Genomic DNA, 27,541 nt, shown 5'->3' with positions numbered 1-27,541 from the left:
GCGTGTAGAGACTCCCAAGTCCCGGGATGAATCAGCGTACTGTTGCTGTCCATGATCAATCTACGCACACGATCGTCGTAAGCGACTAAGCTGCGGCCTAAACTCCCACGCCACTACGAGGCCGCCTTCGAGTCGGATGAGGAGGCAGTGCGTGCGGGTAGCTCGACCGCCTCTGAAGTCGTGCACCGCTGTAGAGACGGACTGGATGGCCTGGCGCCGTCATAGTACTGCGCGCTCTGGCCACGCTGGGCTGGCGGTTTGGGGCGAGTGTCTCTGCTTGCTTTAGACACACTATGAGCTCTGCTTTGTGGGCTTCAGTTCCTTCCAGAACATGCTTGATATACTCTTCGGGCGTATGCTGCTGGCCGCCATTGTCTGTGAAGATATGCTTCGAACGCCACATCGGATCGTCGCGCACTCCTAGAGCGGCTAACATTGACCTCGTCGTCTGAATACCATCGTCAAGCGCGAGATGAAGCACAGTACGGGCTTTGTACCGTATGGTAAGATCAGTCCTGCGTGCTAAGAGTTGCATCGTCTCTTGCTGGCGATTCTTAAAATTTGCGTCAGCGTTGGCGATCTTGCACGAAGCAACAGGTCGAGCAGAACAAGCGACAGCAAGTGGTATTCTGAAGTCCCAAGCTTCTTCTTTCACATTGGGATCATGTGTTTGAAGCAGCCATTGCACGAAGTTCGGCAACGCGAGCAGAGCAGCTAGATGCAGACTGGCGTCATCGATCGCTGTGCCGTCGTTTGTCATACGATATGCTTCAAGATTCCCAAGGAATAACGATGCCATGCAAATGTCAACTGCCTCTGCAGATACTTCTCCGGGTTGAACATCTGGATACGCTCCCAGATATTCGAGTGAGGGTTCGGGTATCTCAGACGCCAAGATGGCGTCTCTATCCAGATTGAGTAGTGCTTGCAATACCGGGATCCGGGTTGAGTCAAGTAAGCAGACAAATCCTGCGGAGACTCCTGTCGTGGGAGTTGTGTATAATGGCAATACTGTCTCATGTAAGCCAGCTCTTCTGCTAATATTACGGACAGACATTAGACTCACCTGTATTCCCTTTCTTTTCAATCAGCAAAAGAATGGCGTCATTGCATATAGCTGGCTTGGTGGAAAGACTCCAGAGCAGCACAGTGCACGGCTCAGGTTCCCAGCCGATGGCGAGACTGTGATCGGTCATCCCAGAGGTAGACATCCCATTATCAAGGAGAAGTTCGAGGAGACCGGTGCTGTTCGGGAATTTCCGTAAGCACTGATGCAATAGTTTGCCGAAGTGCTGGCGTGGCGTGCGTGACTGGCATCGAACACAGATTCTGGCCCATCGTAAGATATCCACTTCGTCTTCGAATTTGTCCATCAAGGCTTGCAGCACAACCTCGAAATCTGCGGATCTACTCATAACCTCGAATAGGGTTTCTGCGTTTGCCACAGCGGCAGACACGAAGCAAAGAGCATTGCTTTGGTTTGGATCAGCACCCCGGGCGAGGAGCAGACGTAATATTGACTGATCAGGATGCGCACTGTGGATGGTCTCCATGAGGGCTGCATCGACATTTGCTTTGCCTGGATCCCATTGCAATAGGCTCTGGTACACTTCCCGGCGCATTTGAGAGCTATGGAAGTCAAACTCACGTGCGGCCTTGAAAACGGTGGCTGCCGTTATGTCGTTTGTAATGTGTTGACACAGCAGCTTTACGGCATCAGGCGATCCGGCCTGGAATGCTAGTTGGAAGACTTCTGCCTCTCGGCGACCAACATCGGCACCATGCTGCAACAGAAGCTTCGAGCAGGACAGATCGTGAATGTCATCAAGCTCGAACGTCTCATTCAAGGCTTCGGACACAATTTCCGTCGGGATGTTACCAGAGAGTAGTGCTTCATACACCCACTGCCTCCTAGCAACATCCATGCGCGTAGCTCGAGCATAAGAGAAGAGATCTGCTCTATTTACGGTTTCGCAATGAGTCAGCAGCAGGACAAACAGTTCTCGAGAACATTGCTGTATTGCGGCCTGGACGGAGGCGGGCCGAACCTCAGCATTCCGACCGAGCAAGAAATTTGGTAGCTGTGTACATGCCGGAAGCGCCGTAATCGAATCGACGAGCAGGGACGACTTCTTGCAGGCTAGCAACCCGGCGTTGGCGGCAAGCAGATGGCCAAAGACTAGATCTTTCTGCTCGATGCTCAGTGACGCACCTGCCGCTGCAAGGCATGCCTGCTTCAGGACGTCATACGAGGGCCGATGAGGCAGCAACAAGTCCAGGACTTTCAGGGCTCCCGCTTGAGCTGCAAACAGTACCGCACTTCCATTATTGTGATTGACAATGGCAGCATGGGCAAGCAGAAGCTGAAGGCCCGCAAGATCTCCAGTGACTGCCATCTTCGTTTCGCGTAAGAGGGCTTCGGATTGGCCAATTTCGGCAGACTTTGCACTCTCCAGTAGCAACTTCATGCACTCCAGACCAATTTTTCTAGGTCCCAGCTCTGTTGCGCTATCAAAGGCTGCTTCCAGGATCTCTAGCCGCGGATTATGAGCAAGGACATGGCGGAGCAGTGTCGTATCTTCGGAACGGACGACAGTACAGAGAACGCTGCCGCCTTGCGAATTGATGTCCAACCCGTGTCTTAGAAAACACGAGATAATCTTCGATCGTTTAGCCATGTTCTCGAACAGCTCTGGGGACCAGTAGGCATTTAGTACAGCCGTTGCGTGAATCGACGAACTAAGGACGATATCTAAAGCCTTGGCGTCGTAGGCCCATTCATTGTGATAGAAGGCGAGTATAGCAAACAGGCTCGTCTCGTTCGGAGGACGGAATATGCAGAGCATCTTGAGCAAGGCTATGTTGTTGAAGGACTTCAGGGCCACAATATATCCGCTACCATCGTCATAATTCGGATCAGCGCCATGTTCGACCAACTCGCGGACAGCATCAAGGCGTTCGTCCTCTGCTAGTGCAGTGAGCAAGGTCTCGTTAACTAGGTCTCCTGAAGCTCCATAATCTAGCAGAAATCTGAGGGTGCCAAGCGTGACATCGTATTGACCTGCATGAATTGTGCTGAATGCGAGCGGGACGGCCTCGTTGATCGTCTGCATACGTGGTCCAGCGGTGCACAAGAGCTCCAATGCTTCAATATCACCGTAGCGTGACGCCGCCAGAATGACATTATGAGCATTTTCGCCCACGCTGTCGATGGGTGCACCATGATGCAGTAGAAGCTCCATGGTCTCTAGCCGGGTAGGGTCGTGCTCCAACATCGCGGCCTGTAGCGGTCGTTCAAGCTCGTCAGCTTCAACGCCCTTGGAAAGAAGAGTTCTCAAAACTCGCAGTCTTGACGTGAATGGGCGTAACGCCATAGCATTGGGTATGGAGTGGGACAGAGCGGTCTTCGAGCATTGCACATGCAGCAGTAGACCAAGCATGGTAAAGTCTGCGTTGTCCACAGCTACGCATATGCCACGAGCATCGTCGTACTCAGTTGACGCACCAATCTCCAGCATCTTCTCCACAAGCAAATACTGTCGGTTGCTAACCGCACTGATCAAGTGCATGTTTAAAGGTTGTCCTTTCAGGCCTCTAGGAGCAAGCAGACTTAGCAACTTCAGCATATCGTGCTCGGGTGTGACATCCTCTACGGATGCTAGTGCTAACGAGCCTGAGATCGAAAGCTTGACGTTCATGAAAATGTCCAATATTTCGAAGTCCAGTGTTCTTACAGCCCAGAGAAATGCATTTTGAGGACCGACATCAGGTTGCACACCACAGCGCAGAAGCAAGGTGACCGTGTCAAGCTGGCGTAGCTTGACATCCTTCAAGAGTTCTTGTTGCAAAGCTGGGCAGTCATTCAATATGTGTGCTTGTTCGAATAGAGCTAAGAATCTGTGGCGAGTCTCATGATTACACAGGCTTGCTACCAGCGAGCATGCTTGCTTACCGACGTCGGAGAGGTTGCTGGTCCATGAGCCATATGCCAGTAGTACTGCAGCTGCTCGGACGTTCTGCACCTCGATTGCCTTTACGAACAAGAACACCGAAGCGATGTCAGGCCGTTGAGCAACCACCATGTGTAGTATGACTGGGTATCTTGCAAGCTGTGGTTCTAAACAGAATCGCCAAGCTTCGGTATCCATAGCTCGTGGCACAGAGAGTAACAGTCTGGCGAGGACGACATCGTCTACCATCATGCGGGAGCGTATGATGTCTTTGTGTGTGCGAGCCGAAGCACCATAGGTGAGGAGTATCTCCATCGCATCGAAGTTGCGCATCAACAGAGCGATGCCAAAAGCTTTGTTAATGCTTTCTTGGCCAACCCCAGCTTGACACATCAGGTCGATGTAACTAAGATGATTGCCTGCAGTGACAAGATCCAGCCATGTCATGGGGGCCGGCACCAGAGCTCTCGATTTTCGGAACCTGCTCGCTGTTCGCTTTTCCAGATCCGGATCATGCAGATGGCACCATAACTCGTCCAAAGAGTCCGACGACTGATGTGCCCAAACGGCATGCGCGACTGTAGAGCTCGGAAGAGGCGAGTGAGACAGTAGCGAGTCGACAGCCTTAGCAATTTCGTGCTTGCTAAAAGTCCAGTTGGCGGGATTGCGTTGTTTCTCTTTCAACCGGTTCGAACTGAAGTGGTGGCGTAGCCGAGCTTCTGGTGGTCTAAAGTTTGGCTGGGATTTGCGTTGCTCGGCAAGCAGTAGCCTGGCAGCTTCGACATCCGCAGATGACAGGGCCAAGCTCCCAATTTTCGAAGGTCCGGGAAGGAGAGGGATCTTTTCCGCCGGGCGAAGGTCAGCTATATGCAGGACTGCATCAATGCATTGTCCGTTGAGTCGGGAGCCCATTCTTGACGATTGTGCAACCATACAACTCGGCGATTACGAATGGCAAGGCTTCGTGCAGTTTCGAGAGGTGATGGACCAGTGATGCTGGCTGGCTCTTCAAGAGACCAAAGGACATCGAGACCTTGGGGCGAGCTGTGTATCAATGATGGAAGGACCAGAATGACGGCCAATGGTCTTTCGTGCTCATTATGATTTGAGAACAGTCGAGCCAAGGCAGGTAATTGATGGGTCCTTGCGCTTGTCAAAGCAGAGGCTGCAACCTGTATAGTAGTGCTGAGCAAAGAGTAAGCTTGGCATCTAGTGCTACTGCACATTGGCGTCCGCAGTTGTGGCAATCTCGTGCCTCGCCCAGAAGGGGGACAAAGCGTCCTCATATCGCCGAGCGGCTAGATCCTAGAGGCCGCCGGAGGGGCGCAGGACGCAACCTTGTGAAGTAAGTCACCCACGATCGTCAAGCTCCCTGGTGATAAGCTCCGAGATGCCGGCAGCATTCAGTCGATGTAGCCTTGTCAATGATATGGGCGTGGCGTTTGACAGCGAGAGGGACAAGGCGCAGGTGCTATGAGGGCCCAAGCTTGGGCTGCATAGGTAGAAATTAGTGGGTCTCACAGCCATGCAACGCTCTGAACCTCGAACCTGCCGTATATTTTCCACTCCCGATCACCTTACATACGAGTTTGATGCTGCTACAAAATCGGCGCAACACGCTCCCTCGAACCCAACGGCAGAATCCCATTGTGCCAATTTTCAGGGTTCGCTCACAACGTAGGCTGATAGAGGCAGCCACGCAGCCTTGTCATCGGCCTCAACCTCAGCCTCGCCACGGTTGCCTTTCTGTCGTCATGCCCAACGAGCCTTATGCGTGGCTTGCTGGCAGAGATGCCTCGTCAGGCTGTGCTCGAACAGTTACCCCACCCCCTCTGCTCTGGCTAGTCGACCTGGATATGATGTATAGATAAGTCGGCTGAATCCACAGTTCGTTCTTGCAAGCAAAGGCGCCTTCAGAATGGAAATGTCGAACTCGAGATCATCGATGTCGTCCAGATCCCGTACGGACATGTCGAGAGAGGAGCTAAGGATGCATGCCGAGAACATGTTGCGAGCTGCTACAGCAGGTCGCGCCGGACACCCATCAACATCGGCCGGATCACCCTTACGTTTGGATCTGGATAGAGGCCAGCTCAACCAAACAGCCGAAGACTTGCCACGGTCGATGGTGGACACGTCGAAAGAAGTCTACGTGCCAACAGCGGCGAGTCTTCCATCGTATCATAGCAGAGCCTCGGACGCCGACGAGCGAGTTCTGATGAGAGGTTCGAACTCCGCCACCAGCAATGATACTGCCAGACTGCGGAAACTCAATCTTCAACGAGAAGTCGACCAGGCAAATGCCGCCACCCGAGTGCGTAATACAAGCGGACTATTCAGAGATGCCAGCTCGACAGACTTACTGTTCTTGATTGACGCGACCAACTCCATGAAGCCTTACATCGACAGCGCCAAACAACAAGTTCGGTCAATCGTTTCTGACATTAAAGAAGCATTTCTGAACCAGGCTGAGGTTCGTGTTGCGACTGTTGTATACAGAGATCACAATGCAAAGCCGAACACTGAATTTCTCGACTTCACCACCTCAGTAGACGAAGTGTGGCAGTTTCTGGACGGTATACGCACTGCATGGGGCAAAGACTTTCCTGAAGACGTTCTTGGCGGTCTTCAGCAAGCGCTGAATGCTTCATGGAGACAACATACACGATGCATCATCCACATTGGGGATGCACCACCGCATGGAAGTCAGCTTCACGATTTCGCCCCACAACTCGACGACTACCATGTCATGGGTAGCGAACCCCATCACTTGACTCACGGACCGCTTCTCAGGCGGTTGATCCAGCTTAACATCAACTATGCCCTCCTGCGCATCACGTCCCACACCAATAGAATGGCATTGGTCTGGGCCTGTGCGTACGGTGCTGGCAATGGTAAACTTCACCCGAGCAATGAGTACTTTGGCGAGACAGGCATAAGCGCAGTCAACGGTCTTCGCGAGGGCAGCAGTGAAAGACGCTCTGCCACGGGCGTCAGTCCTCAATTTGAGGAATTAGAGCTCGGCACCACATACAGCAGCATTCGGCATCTTGTGCTTGGGAGTGTGACGAGCTCTTTCTCGAGGACTGTTGGACGGCTCTCGATGGCGCTCGGATCACCTGACAGAAGCAGTGGCATGCGATCCCCAACCCGCCAGGCGGGTAACGACTTCAACGCAATACAAGAAGAGGGCCATAGCAGCGGCTCTGGCCATGGTAGTGGCTCCGAGGATGGCACACAACTCTCACTTGAGACGGATCCTCCGCAGTGGGCAACTCCTGGGTGGCTTGATACGACTCTGGAAGTCCAAGGCTTTTGTCCAGCCACGCTAGTGCACGGCGCCAGTACTCTCAACGATATGTTAGCTGGCGATGAACACATCAAGCTTAGTGTCATAGATCTGACAGTGAAGGCTCGCTCGCAGGCTTTCAATCACGGCGCTCTACGAAAGGCATCGTACGCTCGAACCACTGCCTCGACTAGTCACTTTGTGCTCAAGTCATTCATCAGAGAGGGACACGGTCGCGCTTACGTGATCGAAGATATGCGGATGCAAGCTCTGTGTAAAGCTTTCGCCCTCGAATTCAACAGTCTGGTGCAGATCGACCCACCGCTTGACTTCATAGTCACCTCGTCGCTCGAAAAGAAGAGGTCACAGCCGGCGGATCGAGATGCGAAGCATTTCTCTCTCGAACCATTTCTTGACGGGAACTACGTAAAGTATAACGACAACTTTGCTGGTGTCAACGCAGAGTTGGCCGAAGATCCCTTCAATCAGTCGGCGCAAGCATTCTCCCACTTCACCTTCGAAAGATCATTTGGCAATCTGCTTGTGAATGATCTGCAGGGAGTAAATCACTTGCTCACCGACCCAAGCATACAGACCAAGAATCCGATGAGGTTCAAGCTCTCGCAGACCAATCTCCACGAGGACGGCTTCAAGCTCTTCTTCACTACCCACCAATGCAATACTGTTTGCGAGAGGCTTGAGCTCAAAAGCAGGAAAGAAATGTTCATGACAGGCATCTTCGAGTATCGTGAACGCTGGCCCACAATGGAGCCAACGGTATCCTGCTCGAACCTCTTCTGCCGTAGCATCCTACCCCTCACCGACGCAGTACAGGCGAGCGAGTATCCCGGCACGAGCTGGTGCCGCGACTGTTATGAGCAGCTGATGACCTCCAAAACTTCATGGATCTGTATGGCGCCTGGACCGAATCATCAATTCGTCGTCAACCAATTCTATAGTGAATCGCAAGGCAAACTGCCGCCGCGCAAGTGTCCGGAGCACACCGACAGGGAACGAACAGGCTCGAGCGCGGCGGCGATAGGTGGGAGTCTTTGGGCGAGGATGAGACCACCAGAGCCAACTGGTACGATCTCAAGCAGAGCGTGGTAAATTGACGAACCCAGCTTGCTACCGATTGATCGTTCTGTCCTTGATATTCGACAGCCCTGTAACCCAAAGTAAATAAGTGATAGATGTAGATCGATTATCAAGTTCTCCATTGCGAGCAAGCAAAACCATGTTCACAATAATACGTGCATACAAAGTCGTACTTGGCCAGAACATGAAGGCGTCAATTTTCCCGGCGGTTGTGGCGCTTCAGCCAGCCTCACTTTCCAAAGCAACCAGCCGCCACGTCTTCTACCCCAACGTCCCGAATTCATTATCGCGCGCCCTTGGAACGTTCAAATGCTGTAGAACACTCCAAGCAGAAGCCCTGATGGAAGAACTCACGATGATCGGCATCGGTGCCAGAAATGACCGGCATGGGCGGTGAAGAGCTCCACCAACGACGGGTACATAAGCCCAACGCTACTGCATCTCACCAAAGGCTTCGCACGAGCAAGACCCGGTGAGGGGGTGGCAGCTGTGCTACTTCCTGCTATCCATATTGCGGTCAGCTCTCTTCTGTGTCTCCGAACCGGTAAGCAAGCACGATATAAATGCGTCGGCGCGGAAGAGAGCCAGCAGATGCCGTGATTGCTGTTTGCGAGCAACGCCACGCTATGCCAGCGAAAAAGCTTTGACGGATTACCATCGTGTTGAGCGAGGAGGGCTGGGAAAACATACTTATGATTTCCCTGCCTCTTCTCTAACTTTTGTATGTCTCTGGTCATCGCTACAGCATATCGTTACACAACTACGACGTCACGAGGATGATTACGATGTTGTTGCCGTCGCCGTCGCTTAGCGTGTGCGACTCGTTGGATGGCATCGATGACCTGGATGCATTTCTGGCTGCTCAAGGACCACTCTCGCAATTCGCCACGCCGCCTTTGGAGAACAAGAAGGATGTCGTTGTGGTTAAAGCTGTGGAGGTGATCGACGATGTTGAATCTGGCGGCGAGTATGTGGAGCTTGATCGTAAGTTTATCGCCACCACATATGCGCAACTCAGACACTGACCCTTGACAGATGATCGCGTAGCACTCCACTTCGCTTCGGAAGCTGCTGGAAGTTCGATTTATACTGGCCCTGACCTCGACGAAGCTCTTCGCATTCAAGACATGCTGGACCTAGCCAAGTTGCCACCAGAGATCCTTGCTCTGGCATACAATATCCTAGCCAACTACAGCGCTCACGATGATGGCTACAGTCTTACCCTCCATCCATCTGACCTAGTCGTCCTTTCCACACTAGTACTGGCTGTCGATTACACCACCGACCATGCACCACGGACGAGCTGGTGGTCGCGCAATGTCTGTCAAGCTCGATGGACCGCCAAGCAGATTGACAAGGTGATGCTCCACGTCTGCTCTAGCCTGGAATGGAATCTATATAGCCTTGCATTACCAGAGGCTGTAGTGCATGGCATGGATCGGCTTCGATCGAGTCTACCTTACGAGCACGCAGTACCGGAGCTCACGCATTCTTATTCTACCGACTCGCTGGACCATGTGGCAAAAGCTGCCGATATGATCAGGACGCCTCGAATGGTAGCGTGTAATGCTAAGTCTCCATTGAGATTAGTACCAGTCAAACCGGATGTGATGGTGTCGATGGTCTGGGCACACGGTCAAATCACACCCAACGATACGCCGCCGGTGTCTGCGGTTGAGATGAAGCACTCCGAGTCGTGTTTTTTAAGATTGCTCTAATGGGCATGATATGCGGACAAGAAAAGATATGTGTGCTTAACGAAGTCATGAATGACGGATTTTTGATACCCCAATGGTCGACGAACAAGCGGACTGCTATACAGCTGGATTGAGAAGAGTAGATAATGTTTAGGAGGGCGTGGAATAAGTCCGAGCATTCGTTCAAACAAAGCATCTTCTCAAACCAATTCTCGTATCCATAGCTCATTTTCGACCAAGAAGCATGTCACTGTTCCTGGTTAATGCCAAGACCACGTCATCGGTATAGGTATGTTCGTCTTCACATGCCAGTGTTAGTTTATCGTTAACACGCACTTCAAGCCTTGAGGTGCCCGTCACGCAATGGGGGGTTGTGTTCGACAGACACTTGACTGCTAACATTTCACTCATTGAAAGTCTTAAAGATGGCGTCCCTCTTGCGCCAAATCGTCGCCTCTCCTCGCGTTCGCCATGAGGAAGCAGAACTTGACCTCTGCTATGTCTGCGACAACATAATAGCTACCTCCGGCCCGTCAGCGACATATCCTCAAGTTGCCTACCGTAACCCACTCAAGGACCTGGTCAAATTCTTGGACCGGAAGCATGGCACTAACTGGTCGATATGGGAGTTTCGAGCGGAAGGCACAGGCTATACCGATGACGAGGTCTATGGCAGAATAAGGCATTACCCATGGCCGGATCACCATCCACCACCTTTCGCACTTGTGCCGTTGATCATGGGGTCGATGAGGAATTGGTTACACGATGGTGAGGGCAGGGTTGCCGTGGTGCATTGTAAGGCTGGGAAGGGCAGGAGTGGGACCATCGCATGCAGCTATCTGATTAGCGAGCAAGGTTGGACGCCAGAAGAGGCTATGGAGAGATTCACATCGAGAAGGATGCGGCCGGGGTTTGGTGCTGGGTTGAGCATTCCTAGTCAGAGGAGGACGATCACGTATGTGGATCGATGGACGAAAGGTGGCAAGGTATACATGGAGAGGAGCGTGGAAGTACTGGAGATACATGTCTGGGGTCTGAGGAATGGTGTCAAGGTTGCTGTGGAAGGTTATGTGGACGAAGGCAAGGTGATTAAGAACCATCATACTTTTAGTACCGAGGAGCGAGAGATTCTGAGAGGCGGTATAAGAAATGACGTGGGTTTCGCGAGCGTGACGATGGAAGTCGTGGGCAAGAAGCCGCGAAAGGACGGCCTCAATACTTCGAGTGGGGAGGCTACACCTATTGGCGCACCGTCTGAGAAGGGTGATCTCGATAGGACGGGATCGGATCTGCTGCAAGAAGGCGGCGATGTTGTGTTCCGTCCTTCGAAACCTATCGTACTACCGTCCAACGACATCAACATCGACGTCGAGCGGAGGAACAAGTCCAGGTACGGCGGCTTCGCCATGGTGAGCGCAGTAGCACACGTGTGGTTCAACACTTTCTTTGAAGGCAATGGTCCCGAACAAGGTGGAGGCGCCGATACATCAGGTGTCTTTGAAATCGAGTGGGACGCCATGGACGGCATCAAGGGCAGCAGTCGCAAGGGCACACGTGCTTTCGATAAACTGGCCGTGGTCTGGAAGAGTGCCGATGAGGGCAACCCCGGTATCATCATTCCTGAGCCTCAGCCGGGCGAGGAAGCCAAGCAGATGCGATCGGCGAATATTGCAGCTGGCAAAGGAGCCGACGAGAGAAGTCAAGATTTCGAGAAGAAGTTGGGTCTGCGAGAGCCGGACTCCGCGAGCGCGGCGATTAGTCGCGCGAGCAGTATGGAGGATGTTAGGCATGGTAGTGAGGGAGAGGTGGCGGACGAGATCGAAGGCGTACAGTCGTATCACGAGAGCGAGGGCCATCACAAGGGCACAGCCTCGGAAGGGCCGGATCAGTATCATGGTCGGGCGCCTACGGAGACGGATGTGCATGGGATTGCGTCCGGGGTGAAGCACAGTACTGCTTGAGTGAAGTGAGGTGTTGGAGAATGTGCTGTGTCGTGAAGCGTTCAAGCGTAATGTAAATCATTGGAGAAATAAATCATGAGTCGGGATGAACTACACCCATTTCCATCGCGCCCCCTTCGTACTTCACGAACCGAAATGGCTTTAGGTCTCCGCGAGCACACCTGCTCTCAAGCCCTTGCAATCTCCTTCCCACCCAGCCAGTCCAGCGCCCAGTATATCGTAATCATGAACTTCCGCCTCCAACTCCTGGTCCACAGCAAGTTTTTACTTCGCCACGCCGCCCACGCTCTAGGCCCGCTCCACTCGGGTCGCCCATGCACCACACCATCATGGCCACCTATGTAAGCCACCAGAGCTTTCTGCTTGTACTCGAATGGCGCTGGCGACGCCGCGTTGCTGCTGTTATTGAGTACGCGCACGAGATACTCTGCTTTCTGCACCGCCACTTCCGCGGTAGTAGGCAGGAAGTACTTCTTGATATCTGCTGCGTCGCCGAGTGCGAAGACGTCTCGCATGGGTTCTTGCTCGGGTCTTGGGGTCAAGACGTGGAGGTAGTCGTCTGTCATGATTCTAGGCAGCTTATCTGTCTTCGCAGTCTCCAGCCTATCAACCAGCGCACTGCTTCTTCCCCGCCGTCCACAAGATCATCCCGCAGGCTATGCTGCCTTCGGCTTCGGTGGTAATGCTATCAACCTCCACCTTCTTGATCTTCGAACCAGTGATCACAGTTACATGTCGCTTCGAGAAACTCTCCAAGGAGTGCTTGCGTAGCGCTTCCTCGAAGGCTCCGAGGATAAAAGGTGCGGCATCGTGGATTGTTATACTCATTCTACCCTTGAGGTCCGGGTAGAGTTTCGAGAAGTCGTCGTTGAAGAGGTCGGACATCTCGGCTGCGAGTTCTACTCCTGTTGGACCGCCGCCGACTATGATGATATGGAGTAAGCCGCGCTGTTCTTCTTCACTCATGCCGGGCAGGGAGGCGAGCTCGAGAAGCTGCTTGAGGCGATGTTGGACTTTCTTTGCGTCGGCGACATTGCGCACGAAGAAGCTGTGTTTGTCTGCTCCCGGCGTGCGGAAGGTGTTCGTGACGCCTGGAGGCTTTTGTCAGACCGTGCATTACATAGATTGTTCTTGATGACAGGTTACTTACATCCTGGTGCCAAGATCAATCGATCATAACTGACTTCGAACGCCCGGCCCTCGCCAGCACGTACATCATCACAGGCAGACATACATTTGCATGTCTTGGTATGGAAGTCGACATCTTCAACTCGCGCTTGTAGATACGTGAGCTGCCTGCTCTTGTGTCTGATGGGCTCCTCAGCAAGGGAGAAGTCAAATAGTCCACATGCTGCACTAGCCTGATGGTTCGGTCAGCGAGATACTTGCGCTGTCAATGTATCATTTGCGAGTATGTAAGTTCAAGCTTGCACATGGCACACATACTAGTAGTGGCGTGTATGGCGAAGTATCCTCTGGTGAAATCACAATGATCTCGAATTTCTTGTCGTCGAGCTTTTGCGACAACGTGTAGCCCGCCCAGCCGGTGCCGACGATCACTATCTTCTCCTTAGCCATGCTCGATTACGATGACACGGCCTTCGTTCGTGGTGAGCAGTGTTTTGGTATTCTGGGGCCAGAACGCGGGCGGCTGAGGATGTCGAGATCACCTTGGTCCTCAAGCAGGTTCGACAGTGACTACGCTGCTTATACCTCCAATTTCGAGAATTGTGTCTGCGGCTGCAGTATTGAGTGACACAATTTGGCCGTGATGAGGCGGCGCGCTCAATACATCTCTCCGTGAATGACAGTACGTGGCGGATGGGTCTCTGCAGCGTTCAATAACGAGAGTCGATCTGGAAACTCGTTATTTCGACGGTGCTGCTTGGGAGTATCATACCGGCGAACGCAATCAGCCTTCATTTTCCAAGTATCGAGGTAGGAATCTCGAGCTATCTCGAGCTCTAGTACGTGTTGGTGAAAGGTAGATTTGTGCAGCGCAATAATTCCTGGGTATCGTTACAGTAAGCATATCACTCCTCGTCGCCACCAATCCCAAGCCCTCAGTAATGCCAAGGAGACATCCTGTTCAAAGACTGTCCCAAAACATATTCGCATAAAAGCTCTGCGGTAACTTGCTGTCCACGTTGACCACGTTGACGTCTCCTCGCGCAGTGTTTCGAATGACTGCGCGATGGAAGTCACCGGTAGTCGCATCCTGCGAAACATCGATGCCAAGGGATCGATAGAACTGTAACTTGAGCCTATGCGAAGTATTGTCAGTTGACATCGGGCCAAACCATTCCGGCAATACGAACACAATCTCGTCCTCCGCCTCAGCACCTGCTCTTCGCCCGCCCTCTACACCTTCGCGCTCGAGACCCTCCAGTACGCCTCGCAACGAAGCGGCTTCACTTCCCAGCCTCTCACCCTCCCACTCCACCTCACTGACACCTTTCGCTACACGGAACTTCTCCGTGTCCATCCTCAGCATTTCTGCTGCATGTTTGCCGGCATCATGTCGCTCCTCTTCGAAGCCAACTTGGCTCTGAAGCGTGTTGAGCCGCCGCGACAGGTTCTTGAGGATCGTTGTATGTTGATCCAGACGCGCTGCGCGGGTGTTTTGAAGAGCGGAAAGTGAGCCAGATATACGTGTGAGACTGTCCTTGTCAGGTGCGATGTGGAATTGTGTTGTAGTTTCCGAGATGAGCGTGACGGGATCCTCGTCGAAGAGCACCATTTTTGCTGTAATATTGGTCTTCGATATGTGATGGTGTGGCGATGTCAAGGGCATGTTTATGCTAGTTGTTTACTCGAGATCCGTCCCCGCAACCACATCCGTTGCCGCGCACGGACACATGACGCTCAACGCCACACCTCATGGCGACGCCACGTTTCTGTCGCATGTGAACCCTGGAGTTCGATAGAGAGCAGGCGTCAGTGATGCGACTTTGGTAACCACATCGACCTCATTGAACACACCGCAGCCATGAGTAACCTACCGTGTACGTTGCCCTACTTCATACTAACACCCACAAAATCAGCATCCTCTCCTACCCGCTTGTATCTGATCATCTGAACGATGGCTAACTCACTATACTGGCTTCCAGACGCAGCAGACGCTGAAAGGTATGCAGGAGATCTGCCAACGAAACTTTTAGTATATGCTGACATACGGACTTCTACAGTCCACTGAAACCTGCCGAGCTCGAAGGTATGCATATCAAACCAATACCTTGGACTGGACGATGTCTAACAGATGAACCAAAGTTCTGAGGTCGCAGTACGAGAAGGAGGGATCATACGTATCATTACAGACCAAATTCAACTACGCCTGGGGTCTGATCAAGTCCAACAACCGAGCCGAGCAGCAAGAAGGCGTACGCCTGCTCTCCGACATCTTCCGCGCCAGTGTCGAGCGCCGCCGAGAATGCCTATACTATCTGGCCCTGGGCAACTACAAGCTCGGCAACTATGCCGAGGCAAGGAGATATAATGACAGCCTGATGGAGCTCGAGGAAGGAAATATGCAGGCGCAGAGTCTACGAGAACTTATCGACGACAAAGTAGCCAAGGAGGGTATGATGGGCATGGCAATCGTGGGTGGTCTGGCGGCAGCCGCTGCAGTAGGAGTCGGCATGTTAGTCAGAGGATCACAGAGGAAGAGATGATGAAGCACGTTTAGGTTATACGATGTGTACATGGCGTTCAGGGTTCATTATGGATATCTTTACGACTCTTGATGCGTGCTTAGGATCAGAAGCCGACTCCTGCAGTCTCAAGCTCAGGCAATTCTCCGCCTGCTAAACGAATGATCTCGTCCCCTACTTCTCGGCCCCGTCCATTTGCGTGACACTCGTCCATGTACACTCGGAAGGCGGCGTCACTTCCTTTCCAGTCCTCTCGATCATCCTCGAGAGACTCGAAAGTGGCGCCGCATTTGACGCCACCCCATCTCCATAGTTTCAAGATCAGACCCTTGTAGAGCACTTGCCAGACGCTGTAATTGAAGCAGTTCTCGTTTCTGACCTCTAGAGTCTTGACATTTCTCAGCCCTTTCAAAGTCTCGGCAAGTACATATGCCAGAGTATGCGCTTGGCTGAGATCTGCTATCTCGGCGTAACAGGAAGTCGTACAGTCCGGTTTCTGCGGTACGATGGTAAGTTTGTCGAGCCTCAGACTAGGATGGCCAAACGGTAGGCCAAACCAGGATTCGTTCAATGCCCGTAGAGGATTGATCTTTGCTGTGAGTGACAAGTGTCGCAGAGAAGCTAGCTGAGGTTGCGAAAGGTGGGCAGTGCGGAGCGCAAAGATGTCGGGACTACTGCAGTCACTTGGTAAGTCGAATGGCGTGTGGCTCAGTGCGAGTAGCTGGGCTTCCGTCCGGAGCTTGCGGCAGGCCAGGAGGATAGAGAAGTGTGATAATCTTCTGTCTGGCGACACGGATGAGGGTTCAGCCTTGGTGTGTAATTTGAGAGCAAGTGATAGAGCATTTGTAGCCTCGGCAGGTCGCCCCTTCGATAGATTCGCAGCATCGCGAGTGGTCCATTGTTCAGCGAAGATGTAAAGGTATATCTGGTTGCGTAGCTCGCAAGGCAGCGCCAAAAGTGAAGCTGGCGGCGGTATGGAAGCCATTGCTTTCACGGTGTATAGATTGGACTATGCCTCCGTAAGGCTATCGTGTTTGTGGGTTAGATGATTTCAAAGGGTTGTCGTCGTCTCAACGATCATCAATGCCACCAGCTGCGATAAGCGATAGGAAGTCGCGTGACTAGTGACATCACGCGACAACGCTTGGACTTCGGCAGATACGGATGCCCGTAAAGACTAGTGAGCTTGTTCACTTCTTTCACGACGGGCCATGCGTTAGATAGAAAGAACATCAAGGACCACGAAGACAGTAAGCCGATGGCGAGGAAGCGTCACACGAGTGCAGTACGAAGGGATAAGTGCCCCATGATATGGTACTGTGCATCCGAACGAACAGGCATATTGCTACAATCCCTCCTCCTTCATCCGGTCAGCAACACCAACATCGCTATGCCTCTCCACAGTATGCCCCTTCGCCTCCTTCTCCTTAAACCATGCCTTGATAGCCTCCCCCGTCACTTTGAAAGCCTCCATACCGGCCGGCATACCGCAGTAACAGCTTGCTTGCAACACCACTTCTCTGATTTCTTCCTCCGTGGCGCCATTGTTCATAGCACCACGGGTGTGGACGGCGAGCTCTGGACTGCGATTCAAAGCGCACATCATGGCTATGTTGAGGAGAGATCTGGTCTTGAGCTCGAGACCGGGTCGTGTCCAGATCGATCCCCAGCACACTTGTGTAACATACTACGAATGTGTCAGAACATTTGATATTCTGGTAGGATATGGATTGTTGTACTGACTTCTTGCATGTGGCGACCATAATCTGGATCGGCCGCTTTCAAAGCTTGGTCGACATACTCTTTTCCGGCCACCTTGTATCTCATCTTGATTCCCTCATTGTACAACACCTCGCGAGCGTTCTTGATCTCTTCTTCGGAATAATCTGCTGGCATCTTGGATGTCTTTCTTGAGATATACTGGGGGGTTTGAGACAGGACAGAGACGGATAGATGCTGAACTACTTTACCTACTGCTGGAGCTGTGATACGACTACGAGACACGAATGCACTTGTATTTGAATCATCAACTGGAGAGCGTGCTGATCTGCGAGACCGGACGACCGAGCATAGCTTCCAGATTCGAGCTCCAGTCGAGCTATACGCTGACTTCATCGTCATGCATCTTGTACATTTTGCGGGGTCGATCGTGAAGCACTCTTTTACACTCACACTTCTGCTCACGCCTAGCATGAGTGGACGACCACGTTTATTGCCGAGCCTGCGGAGAAGGTCACTTATGCATGGCTGCTGGGTTAAGCTCGTCCTGAGGCGTTCCTCAAGGTCTAATCCTGTAGCACGATAGGCAAGTATCTTTTGCCTACTTTTTCGACGACCGATCTGAGAGAATAACATCAACATCGATACTCCCGTTCTAACAGACATGAGTTCCTCCGTCCTACCACCACCAGTCCCTAATCAGAAATATGTAACAGTCTCCCCCATAGCAGGCGGCTTCATAACTCTAGCCGACAAGTTCTTCGTCTCGCCTTCCGATCCAGATGCTAAACGTACGGTCCCGTCTCTCACCTTCCTGGTCACTCATCCGGGATCAGGCCTCTATGGCGCCAATCCTGATCAACCGTTCCGATTGATGTTCGATCTTGGTCTACGAAAGGCAAAGGAAGCCTACCCCGAAGTGCTGCAGAAGCATATCGATGGCCGAGCTCCGCATTGTCTTCCTCCTGGAGTTGCCAAACAATTGAAAAATGGTGGCGTAGATCCTGCGAACGATGTGGACCTAGTCATGTTGAGTCATGTTCATTATGATCATCATGGAGATCCAGAGGACTTCCCACGCTCGCACTTTGTGGTTGGCCATGGTGCGTTGAATGTGCTGGAGCATGGGTTGGGTGGTATTGCTTCACATCAGCATTTCGTGCCTGGGACATTACCACAGGATCGATCGTCTGAGCTGTCAGACCCAGAGGCGAAGGAAGGAGGGGAGTGGAAGCCGATCGGTCCGTTCCCTGCAACGTTGGATCTCTTCCACGATGGCTCCGTGTACGTGGTCGACACACCTGGCCACTTACCTGGACACCTGAATCTCCTGTGCCGTACGAAGGGTGACAAGCAAGATCGGTGGTTAATGCTCTGCGGTGACACTTTTCATGATCGACGACTACTGACGGGAGAGAAAGAGATTGGCACTTGGGAGGGGCCGAGTGGTGGAACTTTGTGCATTCATCTCGACAAAGAGAAAGCGGCGGAGAGTATCAGACGTTTGCAAGAGTTTGAGAAAGTTGTTGAGAAGTCCGGAGATGGTGTTGAACTGATTGCGGCTCACGAGGAAAGGTGGTGGGAGTCCAATAAGGGAAAGGCATTTCCTGGTGTGCTGTAGCATGGTGTCGCCACCTAAGCTATGACAACTGCATTACCGATGGTTCCGCTGCGCGAGCAGACAATGAATCGCCAAGTGGCAAACTGCATCTATGATCTGGAGATGAGACATGTTTGCTATAGAGACCGACATATCAGTCATGCTCGCAAGATAGCGACACGAAGCAAGAACGATGCTTCGTCGACATATCGTTGGACAACCTCTGACCATGTCGCGTACAGCATCGGATGATGATCGTCAGTTTCTGAAGGATACCAAGACTTATCTGCGCACCATCTCAGACATCCAACTCCTGACCTGGCATGTCCACGCCCGCAACGTCCTAAGGCCACTTTTGGATCGTGTACAAGAGCCGATCTTATCAGTGACCAGCCAGACCGTTAACGAGGTATGCGAGAAGCATGTCGATGCTGTCGAGCTTGAGTCTGATACCGCACGACTACTCATAGAGGCTGCAGGAGCAGTTTCGATACCCCTGTTCATCTCGGACGGTCACGTCTCACTTCATGGTCTCGAGAAATTGTCAATAGGAAATACTGCTCCATCGTTTACCATCTGATCAAAAATGGCTTGAAGTGCAAATCGCATCTGACGACAAGGATGGCGGCCCGACAATCTCACGCACCGTTGCAGAATGTCGAGAGCGATTTCGCAAGACGCCGTCGAAACGAGATCCGTGGAATATCCTAGGCATGGAGAGCTCATTCGCCCATTCTATGCTTCCACCTTGGCTCGCTGGACGTAATGCGGGAATGCTGCTTGATATTGCTCGCTTCACATCGACCAATATTACCGCTAGCTCCAGTGACGTAGTGCTTCACAACATACACAAGTGGCGGCAGATGACATCCTGAATTCTTCTCGCTGAGGCTGGTGCACTGACGACACCACACCAAGACGCCCTCGGTTTCGGAACATGGTTCACTTGTCTCCAAGGTGACATGGGCTTCGCTTGGCTTAGTCGACCCAGCGACAATGAGCTGGCCGAATGGAGCAAAGACCCCGATGGATATCAAGTGGGTCGATGGTGCTATAAAGTACTTCGACCAGACACTACAGTGTACTTCGATCCTGGGCTCGTACATTTGGTGTTTCGTCGAGATGGTGACGAAAGGCAGACTACGGCTGTTGGTGGGCATCTTCTTCGACGGTCCGTCGTAGGGTCTTGGCTCAAAGTCATGTGCCAACAGTTGATTAGTGTCCGAGGCCGGAACTCTACCTTGACAGATGTGCCGCCGCTACCGTTCAATGAAGATGTGGAGCATGTTCTTTACATTGCACCGGTACTGCTGCGGGCAGCGAGGAGACTAGTGTATGAAGACGACTTCGGGTGCAGCGCAATCGAACGTCAGAGGTTCATAAATAATTACTCCCGGTGTCTCCGGCATCTCGACACAATGAATGCCTGCGAACAGAATGAAGGAGTGCCTGGGGGGGAACTGGAGGAAAACGAGCGGGACGAAGATAAGCTGGGCGAAGATGAGCTGGACGAAGATGAGTCGTCAATTGGCCCACGAGAACGTCGGATGACATCGCTGCCGAGACGTCGATCGACCGTGTTGTCACAATCGAGCAGTAGCGGTGTGGATGGCAGTCAGTCTCCAACGGCAGACGAATGGTCCGCAAGAGGGTCTGTGGTCGCAGTGAACCCAGAAAGTCCTTTTGTGGACGATGAAGACTATGCGCGAAGATTGCAGGGACTGGGCCGTCGCGCAAGGAAGCAATTCCAGCGGCTTGAGACGTATCGAAACTGGCTTCACGAGGAATATGTGGAGGATCTGTGATCAGATAGTTAGTGGCTTGCCTATTTTCTGAAGCTCACGATGCTCATCTCATCTGTAAGTCAATCGCTCTTTTGGAAGGTGCGCACAATTCCGTGTGCGACCCCGCGTCGAGACGAGATGACCCGCGGTGGAGAGGGAATCCTAGCGGAATGATAACATCAACCTTTCATATTAAACTGTGCCGCACGCAATGCCGTTGGTATATGATAGCTCCTCGTGCCTGGGATAGCTCAGAGGTAGGGTTTGGAGAGCGGACGTATTTCCTTGCTACTCATATTTACTAATTGTCCCTCTCCCTCTACTGCTTCACAATCCTCACCATCTGGTCTGGCAAAGCTCACACATAGGCACAATCGAGACCAGACAACTGACTGCAGCGACGATGTACACAGCATCTTTTGCGTTCTTCGAGGCGCTTTGGGACGTATGTAACTCATTTCAACCCTCCTAAACCTCACCAGCCAGCTAACCTCACCACCTTTCTCTCACTAGGCCGGCGTAACCCACGTCTTCGTCAATCTCGGCTCCGACCACCCCTCCATAATCGAAGCCATAGTAAAAGGGCAAAATGAAAAGCCCGACCAGTTCCCACGCATAATAACATGTCCGAACGAAATGGTCGCCTTGTCAATGGCCGACGGCTACGCTCGTCTCACGAACAAACCCCAAGCTGTCATCGTCCATGTCGACGTCGGGACGCAAGGGCTGGGAGCAGCGGTCCACAATGCTTCTTGTGGACGAGCTCCAGTCCTCATATTTGCGGGCTTGTCGCCATATACGATTGAGGGCGAGTATAGGGGCAGTAGGACGGAGTACATCCATTGGATTCAGGATGTTCCGGATCAGAAACAGATTGTGGCGCAGTATTGTCGGTATGTTGGGGAGATCAAGCGAGGACGGAATGTTAAGCAGTTGGTCAATCGGGCATTGAGTTTTGCTACATCGGAGCCGAGGGGACCGGTATATCTCTGCGGTGCTAGAGAGGCGATGGAGGAGGAGATTGAGCCTTATGCGCTTGATCAAAACCACTGGAATCCTGTGGAACTGGGAGGCTTGAATGCTAAGCAGTTGAATTTCGTGGCGGATACACTAGTCAACGCTGAAGCACCGCTCGTGATCACAGGTTACTCAGGACGAAACCACGACGCCGTCCACGCCCTCGTCGAACTAGCAGATACCGTCAAAGGCCTCCGCGTGCTCGACACAGGCGGCAGCGATATGTGTTTCCCAGCCGACCATCCGGCATGGCTCGGCCTTCGATACGGCGTAGAAGAGAACATCAAGTCTGCGGACGTCATCCTGCTCCTCGACGTCGACGTGCCATACATCCCCACCCAATGCAAACCCAACCCCAAAGCAAAGATAATCCACATCGACGTCGACCCGCTCAAACAACAAATGCCCGTCTTCTACGTCAACGCCGTCGCACGTTACCGCTGCGATGCCGAGACCTCCCTCCGCCAAATCTCCGGCCTTGTCAAATCCACCATGCACGACCGTATCAGCAGCCAAACCTTCACAGACCGCTTCACCAAGCTCCAGAAATCTCACAAGGAAAAACTTAACACCATCGCTTCCTTGGCCAAAGCCGCCGACGACGGCACATACGGTTGCTCCTACCTCATATCTCAAGTCCGCAAAGCAGTACCGAAGGATACCATCTTCGCCATCGAAGCGGTGACTAACACGGGTTTTGTCGCGGATCAAATCCAAGCCACTATCCCCGGAACCTGGATCAACTGCGGCGGCGGCGGACTAGGCTGGTCTGGCGGCGGAGCACTAGGGATCAAGCTCGCGAGCGATCATGAAGCTGGCGGGAAAAACAAGGGGAAATTCGTCTGCCAGATTGTCGGGGATGGGACATATCTCTTCTCCGTCCCGGGCTCGGTATATTGGATCGCGCAGCGCTATGGGATCCCCGTCCTCGTCATCGTACTCAATAACCAAGGCTGGAACGCCCCGAGGAAGTCTCTCCAGCTTGTGCACCCGGAGGGTCTGGGCAGTAAAGTCGATAATCGCGCGCTGAATATTTCTTTCGCACCTACGCCGGATTATTCGGGGATTGCGAAGGCGGCGGCGGGGGGGGAGGCGTGGGCGGGCGTGGCGGGGACGGTGGAGGAGCTGGAGAGGTTGCTTCCGGAGGCTGTGGAGGCCGTGAAGGGGGGGAAGTGTGCGATATTGGATGCGCATTTGGATGGGCCGCAGGGGAAGTATGGGGGCGGGAAGGCCGTGCTTGTTGGGTGAGTATGTGTGTTTGTCTATCACTGTATAGCCAGGTTGTACATCCACCGTGCCTCATTTGGGGCCATCGAAACTCACGTATCTAGACCATGGTCGCCGGGTCGTACGCAGGATCTCTCGGAAATTGGGAGCCCTCTCACCCAAGGCTGGATTCTGATCAGTGAGTGCTACACGCTCACTGACATCAAATGCGGATCCAGAAGAAGGCGCAGCAGGGCATACAACTCAGTTGATCAGCGCTTGATCAAGCACCTGTATACGAATCTATATCTCCGAGCACAAAGCTATACTCACCCCTCATGCTCCCTCGCCTCTCCACTCCCACTCCCACCACCCCTCCACCTCTTCCCCCTCGCCTCCCGCAAAATACACCCCACAGCCCAACCTGTCCCCACCACCGCCGCCCCAAGCGTAATCCAATACGCGCTCCGATAACACTCCGCACCTTCCATACACACCCTCTCATCCCCAACAAAAGTACTATGTCGATCTAGAATCCCACCATAAGCTAGATTGAAGAAGTTCCCGCTTAGGACGGGTGCCATGGTCATTGCGCCCCAGTTGATCCCTAACCCGGACGGACCAAAGGCATCCGCTACTAAGGCTGGGTAGACGCCGAAAAGCGCACCGTAAGCTAAGCCCGTAAGACCAGAGAGCAAGAAAAGATTCCGCGGATCCGTAAGAACCAACCCCACGACCTGCGCCGCTGTGAATAATCCCCCCGACACGACCAATGTCCAAAATCTACTCTTGCCCCGATGGATCAGGGCATCGGAACCTATCCCCGACGCCAATCGTCCGACGAAGGAGCAAAGGGAGAGGATTGAAACGTGGAGGAGCTGGCGCTTTTGGACGAATTGGGCGGGTGTGGAGGGGTCGTAGTGCCGCCAGAGTGCGAGGGCGTTGTTGCCGATGTTGTTGATTGTCATTAGGCCTACTCCGCATAAGAGGCCGAGGAGCAGGAAGAGTTGCCAGAAGGCTGGGGTGCGGAGGAGGAGGAGGCCGGTGATTTCTGGGGTGGGGAGGTGCGGGTTAGTTTTGTGGTGGTGGTGGTTGTGGTTGTGGTTGTGGTTGTGGTTGTGGTTGTGGTTGTGGTGGTGTTTGAAGGAGGAGAAGGGTTGGTGGGTGGTTTCGTCGTCGATGTCGCCGGGGCCGGTGGTGGAGGTGTTGGAGGAGACGAGGGAGGAGTGTTCGTCTGCTGTGCCTGGCGAAGGGAAAGAATGAGCTAGGCTGCAGGCAGGTGTTGTGAAGGGGTGATGCAGAAAAGTAGAGAGTGATTTACCTGTCTCCCCGTCATCTCCCTTGCTACCCCCTCGACTATACGTCCGGACCATCTTATTACTATCCCTCCTCTCCCCAACCCCAGGCCTCTCCTCCTCCCCCCCACTAACAGCCTGATACCCATGCCCACCACCATTCCCAACACTCCTCACCATCTGCAACCCAAACATACCCCCAAACACCATCACCGTCGTCCCCACCGCCAGCAGTAAAAGATACCCCTCCGTATCATCCGGGAAGAGGAAAGCACTAGCGGTCGTATAGAAAAACGCACTCAGCCCAAACGCACTGAGTGGGAATGCTGTTGCCGTTCCCCGGTGCCGAGGCCAGTTGGTCGCGGAGACTTTGATGGCGGCGGAGAAGGCGGTGCAGGAGCCCATTCCCGTGAGGAGGGAGAAGAGGCAGAGGGTGTAGATGTTGCTGCCATTCCCGTTCCCATTCTCATCCTCAGGTGCACCGCCATTCACGTACGCCCCCCGTAAGCTAAAATACCCCACGGCCAACGCAACCACGCCGGCACAGACGCCCCATCGTGGTCCGCGTTTATCTATTAGGATCCCACCCGGGATCCCCATGGCGTACATGCCTATGTTGCCGAAATTGCCTATTAGGTTCTGTTGGGTGGCAGAGAGGTGTAAGCGGGAAGCGAATTGCGGGGCCCATGCTGAGTAGGCGTAGTTTGTGCCGCAGGAGAGGGCGATGAGGGTTGCTGCTATGACGGAGAGAAGGCGGAGGTTGTGGTGGGGGGCCCGAGGGGTAGTGGTTGGGGTGGAGGTGCGCATGGTGGGTGGTTATGTGGACGGAGGCAAAGGCGGAAATGCCTGGTGGTGGTGGTGGTGGTGTTATCGCTGGAGGTCGAGCATAGATGATGCCGTGTTCTTCTGGTAGTGAGTGTTCCAGGATAGGAAGGTAGTACAGGATCGTACTATGGTGAGGTTTTTGGTATGAGCCAGCGAATCTTATAGGACGGCAGAGGGGAAGCACAGGCAGCTGTCAAGGTGAATAGTATAAGAAGGGAAGAAGGATAAATCAAAACAATACCATCTATCAACCCGCGCCTATCTCTATCGCTTCATTCTTGGATCTTGAACCATTGGAGATACTGTACATACACTATCTGATCGGCATATGTTGTGCCGAGATCCGACAGTCTTGCGTCACTATCACGTGCCAACTTTCTCCACCATCTCTCCATCTCGGCTGTTGGAGGTTCAGCCGCATACGAATGCATCTGTTTAACAACTCGCCACCAACATCAACGACGATACTAACGAGTCAAGATGGGCGCATTACTCTCTTTGCCATTGTTGGCCATCCCCAGCATGGGGACGGTAAGCACACATACAGTCATAAGGTCATGCGAGATGCGAGAAGCGATACTGACATGCTATACCCAGCTCCTCTCCTTCGGCGCCTCATGCTGCGGTGCAGCGACCTGCTCAGCAGTCTGTACGTATATACAGCCCCCACTCCATCAACCACAACAGCCAATGCCATGTTACTAACACGTGATGATGATCAAGGCTCCTCCTGCGGCTCCTGCCAAAACAGCATCCTAACCCGCATCGCCTACGCCCTCCTCCTCCTCCTCAACTCCCTCCTCTCCTGGCTCCTGATGACGGACTGGGCCGTCAAAAAACTGCAATCCGTCCTCCTCGACTACGTCACCATCGACTGCGCAGGCAAACAATGTTTCGGGTTCGCCGCCGTGCATCGCGTCAACTTCGCCCTGGGACTGTTCCATTTCATGCTCGCGGTCATGTTGTTGGGGGTGAATAACTCGAGGGATAAGCGGGCGCCGATCCAGAATGGGTTTTGGGGGCCTAAGATTGTTGTCTGGTTGGGCTTGATTGTGGGGAGTTTTTTGATTCCGAACCGGTTTTTTGAGCTTTGGGGGAATTATGTGGCGCTTGTTGGGGCGATGTTGTTTTTGTTGTTGGGCTTGGTGTTGTTGGTCGATTTGGCGCATACGTTTGCTGAGTACTGTATCGACAAGATCGAAGATACGGATTCCGCGATGTGGAGGGGGATCTTGATCGGGAGTACGGTGGGGATGTATTTGGGGTCGATTGCTATGACGGTGGTCATGTACATCTTCTTCGCCAGGAGCGGGTGTTCGATGAACCAGGCGGCTATTACAGTATACTCCATCACTCCTCTTAATCCCCCCAATTTCAAGCTAACACGAGAATTCTAGGTCAACCTCCTCGCCCTCCTCGCCATCTCCATCCTCTCCATCCACCCGGCCATCCAATCCTCCAACCCCCGCGCCGGCCTCGCTCAAGCCGCAACCGTAGCAATCTACTGCACCTACCTGACCTTCTCGGCCGTGGCCATGGAACCCGACGACAAACAATGCAACCCCCTGGTCCGCGCGACGGGCACCCGCCAAGCCTCCATCGTCCTCGGCGCCGTCGTCACTTTCGTCACTTGCGCTTATACTACTACACGAGCAGCCACATACGGTCTTGCGCTCGGAACAGGCAAACCGCCGGGTTATAATAGTACCCCTGCCGACGACGCGGAAACGGGATCGCACGACCTCATCGCCACCCAGCCCGAAAGCCGCAAAGCCATGCGAGCCGAAGCCCTCCGCCGCGCAGTCTCCGAAGGCGTCCTCCCCGCTTCCGCCTTGAACGACTCCGAGGACTCGGACTCCGACGACGATGAACCTTCGGGTAAACACAAAAACGACGACGAAAAGCACGGCACGGCGTATAATTACGCTTTGTTTCACCTCATCTTCCTCCTCGCCACGGCGTGGATCGCTACGCTGTTGACGCAGAATATTGGCGGGAGCGATCATGGGTTTGAGGGGGATTTTGTCCCCGTGGGCAGGACGTATTGGGCTAGTTGGGTTAAGATTGGGAGTTCGTGGGTTTGTTATGGGATTTTTGGGTGGACGTTGGTTGCGCCTTTGGTGTTGCCGGGGAGGTTTGAGTATTCTTGATTTTTGGGAGGATGTTTGTCGTTCTTGGGATTGTTTATGGTGGGCGTTTTTGGGGGGGGTTTTTTGTGGGAGTGAGAGGGGGGAGTGGTTGGGTTTGGTTTGCAGAGGATGGGAATTGAAAATGGAGGATGATGAGAATGGAATGCCAACGGTCGTTTTTTTCCACGGTTGAGGCGCTTCGTCTTAACGCTGGCTGTTGCGTTATGTTATGTCTATATCTGTCATATCCTATCCTATCCTCAACGCTGTGCATGGCCGCGAGAGGAGATTATAAGTCTTGTCTGGCCTGTTTGGCAGTAC

At 53.1% G+C, this 27,541-nt stretch overlaps 13 protein-coding genes across 13 annotated transcripts; 8 read left to right on the top strand and 5 right to left on the bottom strand.

The window, feature by feature from the left end:
* Positions 1-97: 97 nt before the first annotated feature.
* LTS14_005045 (uncharacterized protein) lies at positions 98-4,862 on the bottom strand (the record flags this gene model as incomplete). The annotated part of the gene is made up of 2 exons (XM_064837744.1): positions 98-1,011; positions 1,067-4,862. 2 exons carry the CDS (start codon positions 4,860-4,862, stop codon positions 98-100), a joined length of 4,710 nt encoding a protein of 1,569 aa, XP_064694448.1.
* A 1,057-nt stretch (positions 4,863-5,919) lies between these two features.
* On the top strand, positions 5,920-8,349 carry LTS14_005044 (uncharacterized protein; the record flags this gene model as incomplete). Its single annotated transcript, XM_064837743.1, has 1 exon — positions 5,920-8,349. One exon carries the CDS (start codon positions 5,920-5,922, stop codon positions 8,347-8,349), a length of 2,430 nt encoding a protein of 809 aa, XP_064694447.1.
* A 773-nt stretch (positions 8,350-9,122) lies between these two features.
* Positions 9,123-10,055, top strand: LTS14_005043 (uncharacterized protein; the record flags this gene model as incomplete). The annotated part of the gene is made up of 2 exons (XM_064837742.1): positions 9,123-9,321; positions 9,373-10,055. The coding sequence occupies 2 exons, from the start codon at positions 9,123-9,125 to the stop codon at positions 10,053-10,055; spliced, it is 882 nt and encodes a 293-aa protein (XP_064694446.1).
* Positions 10,056-10,459: 404 nt separating this feature from the next.
* Positions 10,460-11,995, top strand: TEP1 (Telomerase protein component 1; the record flags this gene model as incomplete). Its single annotated transcript, XM_064837741.1, has 1 exon — positions 10,460-11,995. One exon carries the CDS (start codon positions 10,460-10,462, stop codon positions 11,993-11,995), a length of 1,536 nt encoding a protein of 511 aa, XP_064694445.1.
* A 167-nt stretch (positions 11,996-12,162) lies between these two features.
* On the bottom strand, positions 12,163-13,573 carry LTS14_005041 (uncharacterized protein; the record flags this gene model as incomplete). The annotated part of the gene is made up of 4 exons (XM_064837740.1): positions 12,163-12,565; positions 12,615-13,086; positions 13,146-13,356; positions 13,442-13,573. The coding sequence occupies 4 exons, from the start codon at positions 13,571-13,573 to the stop codon at positions 12,163-12,165; spliced, it is 1,218 nt and encodes a 405-aa protein (XP_064694444.1).
* A 511-nt stretch (positions 13,574-14,084) lies between these two features.
* spc24 (putative kinetochore protein spc24) lies at positions 14,085-14,735 on the bottom strand (the record flags this gene model as incomplete). The annotated part of the gene is made up of 2 exons (XM_064837739.1): positions 14,085-14,259; positions 14,314-14,735. The coding sequence occupies 2 exons, from the start codon at positions 14,733-14,735 to the stop codon at positions 14,085-14,087; spliced, it is 597 nt and encodes a 198-aa protein (XP_064694443.1).
* A 249-nt stretch (positions 14,736-14,984) lies between these two features.
* FIS1 (mitochondrial membrane protein) lies at positions 14,985-15,666 on the top strand (the record flags this gene model as incomplete). Its single annotated transcript, XM_064837738.1, has 2 exons — positions 14,985-15,000; positions 15,266-15,666. The coding sequence occupies 2 exons, from the start codon at positions 14,985-14,987 to the stop codon at positions 15,664-15,666; spliced, it is 417 nt and encodes a 138-aa protein (XP_064694442.1).
* An 85-nt stretch (positions 15,667-15,751) lies between these two features.
* On the bottom strand, positions 15,752-16,630 carry LTS14_005038 (uncharacterized protein; the record flags this gene model as incomplete). The annotated part of the gene is made up of 1 exon (XM_064837737.1): positions 15,752-16,630. One exon carries the CDS (start codon positions 16,628-16,630, stop codon positions 15,752-15,754), a length of 879 nt encoding a protein of 292 aa, XP_064694441.1.
* Positions 16,631-16,990: 360 nt separating this feature from the next.
* Positions 16,991-17,541, bottom strand: LTS14_005037 (uncharacterized protein; the record flags this gene model as incomplete). Its single annotated transcript, XM_064837736.1, has 2 exons — positions 16,991-17,332; positions 17,389-17,541. The coding sequence occupies 2 exons, from the start codon at positions 17,539-17,541 to the stop codon at positions 16,991-16,993; spliced, it is 495 nt and encodes a 164-aa protein (XP_064694440.1).
* A 487-nt stretch (positions 17,542-18,028) lies between these two features.
* LTS14_005036 (uncharacterized protein) lies at positions 18,029-18,985 on the top strand (the record flags this gene model as incomplete). Its single annotated transcript, XM_064837735.1, has 1 exon — positions 18,029-18,985. One exon carries the CDS (start codon positions 18,029-18,031, stop codon positions 18,983-18,985), a length of 957 nt encoding a protein of 318 aa, XP_064694439.1.
* Positions 18,986-19,960: 975 nt separating this feature from the next.
* LTS14_005035 (uncharacterized protein) lies at positions 19,961-20,769 on the top strand (the record flags this gene model as incomplete). The annotated part of the gene is given in 2 exon segments (XM_064837734.1): positions 19,961-20,135; positions 20,147-20,769. 2 exon segments carry the CDS (start codon positions 19,961-19,963, stop codon positions 20,767-20,769), a joined length of 798 nt encoding a protein of 265 aa, XP_064694438.1.
* A 382-nt stretch (positions 20,770-21,151) lies between these two features.
* Positions 21,152-23,013, top strand: LTS14_005034 (uncharacterized protein; the record flags this gene model as incomplete). The annotated part of the gene is made up of 2 exons (XM_064837733.1): positions 21,152-21,193; positions 21,262-23,013. The coding sequence occupies 2 exons, from the start codon at positions 21,152-21,154 to the stop codon at positions 23,011-23,013; spliced, it is 1,794 nt and encodes a 597-aa protein (XP_064694437.1).
* Positions 23,014-25,571: 2,558 nt separating this feature from the next.
* Positions 25,572-27,241, top strand: TMS1 (Membrane protein tms1; the record flags this gene model as incomplete). Its single annotated transcript, XM_064837732.1, has 4 exons — positions 25,572-25,622; positions 25,689-25,740; positions 25,815-26,431; positions 26,489-27,241. 4 exons carry the CDS (start codon positions 25,572-25,574, stop codon positions 27,239-27,241), a joined length of 1,473 nt encoding a protein of 490 aa, XP_064694436.1.
* Positions 27,242-27,541: the final 300 nt, after the last annotated feature.

This window comes from Recurvomyces mirabilis (assembly GCF_035927965.1).
Source record: "Recurvomyces mirabilis strain CCFEE 5264 chromosome Unknown scaffold_12, whole genome shotgun sequence".
Classification (NCBI taxonomy): Eukaryota; Fungi; Ascomycota; class Dothideomycetes; order Mycosphaerellales; family Teratosphaeriaceae; genus Recurvomyces; species Recurvomyces mirabilis.
This window is presented reverse-complemented; position numbering and strand designations above follow the sequence as displayed.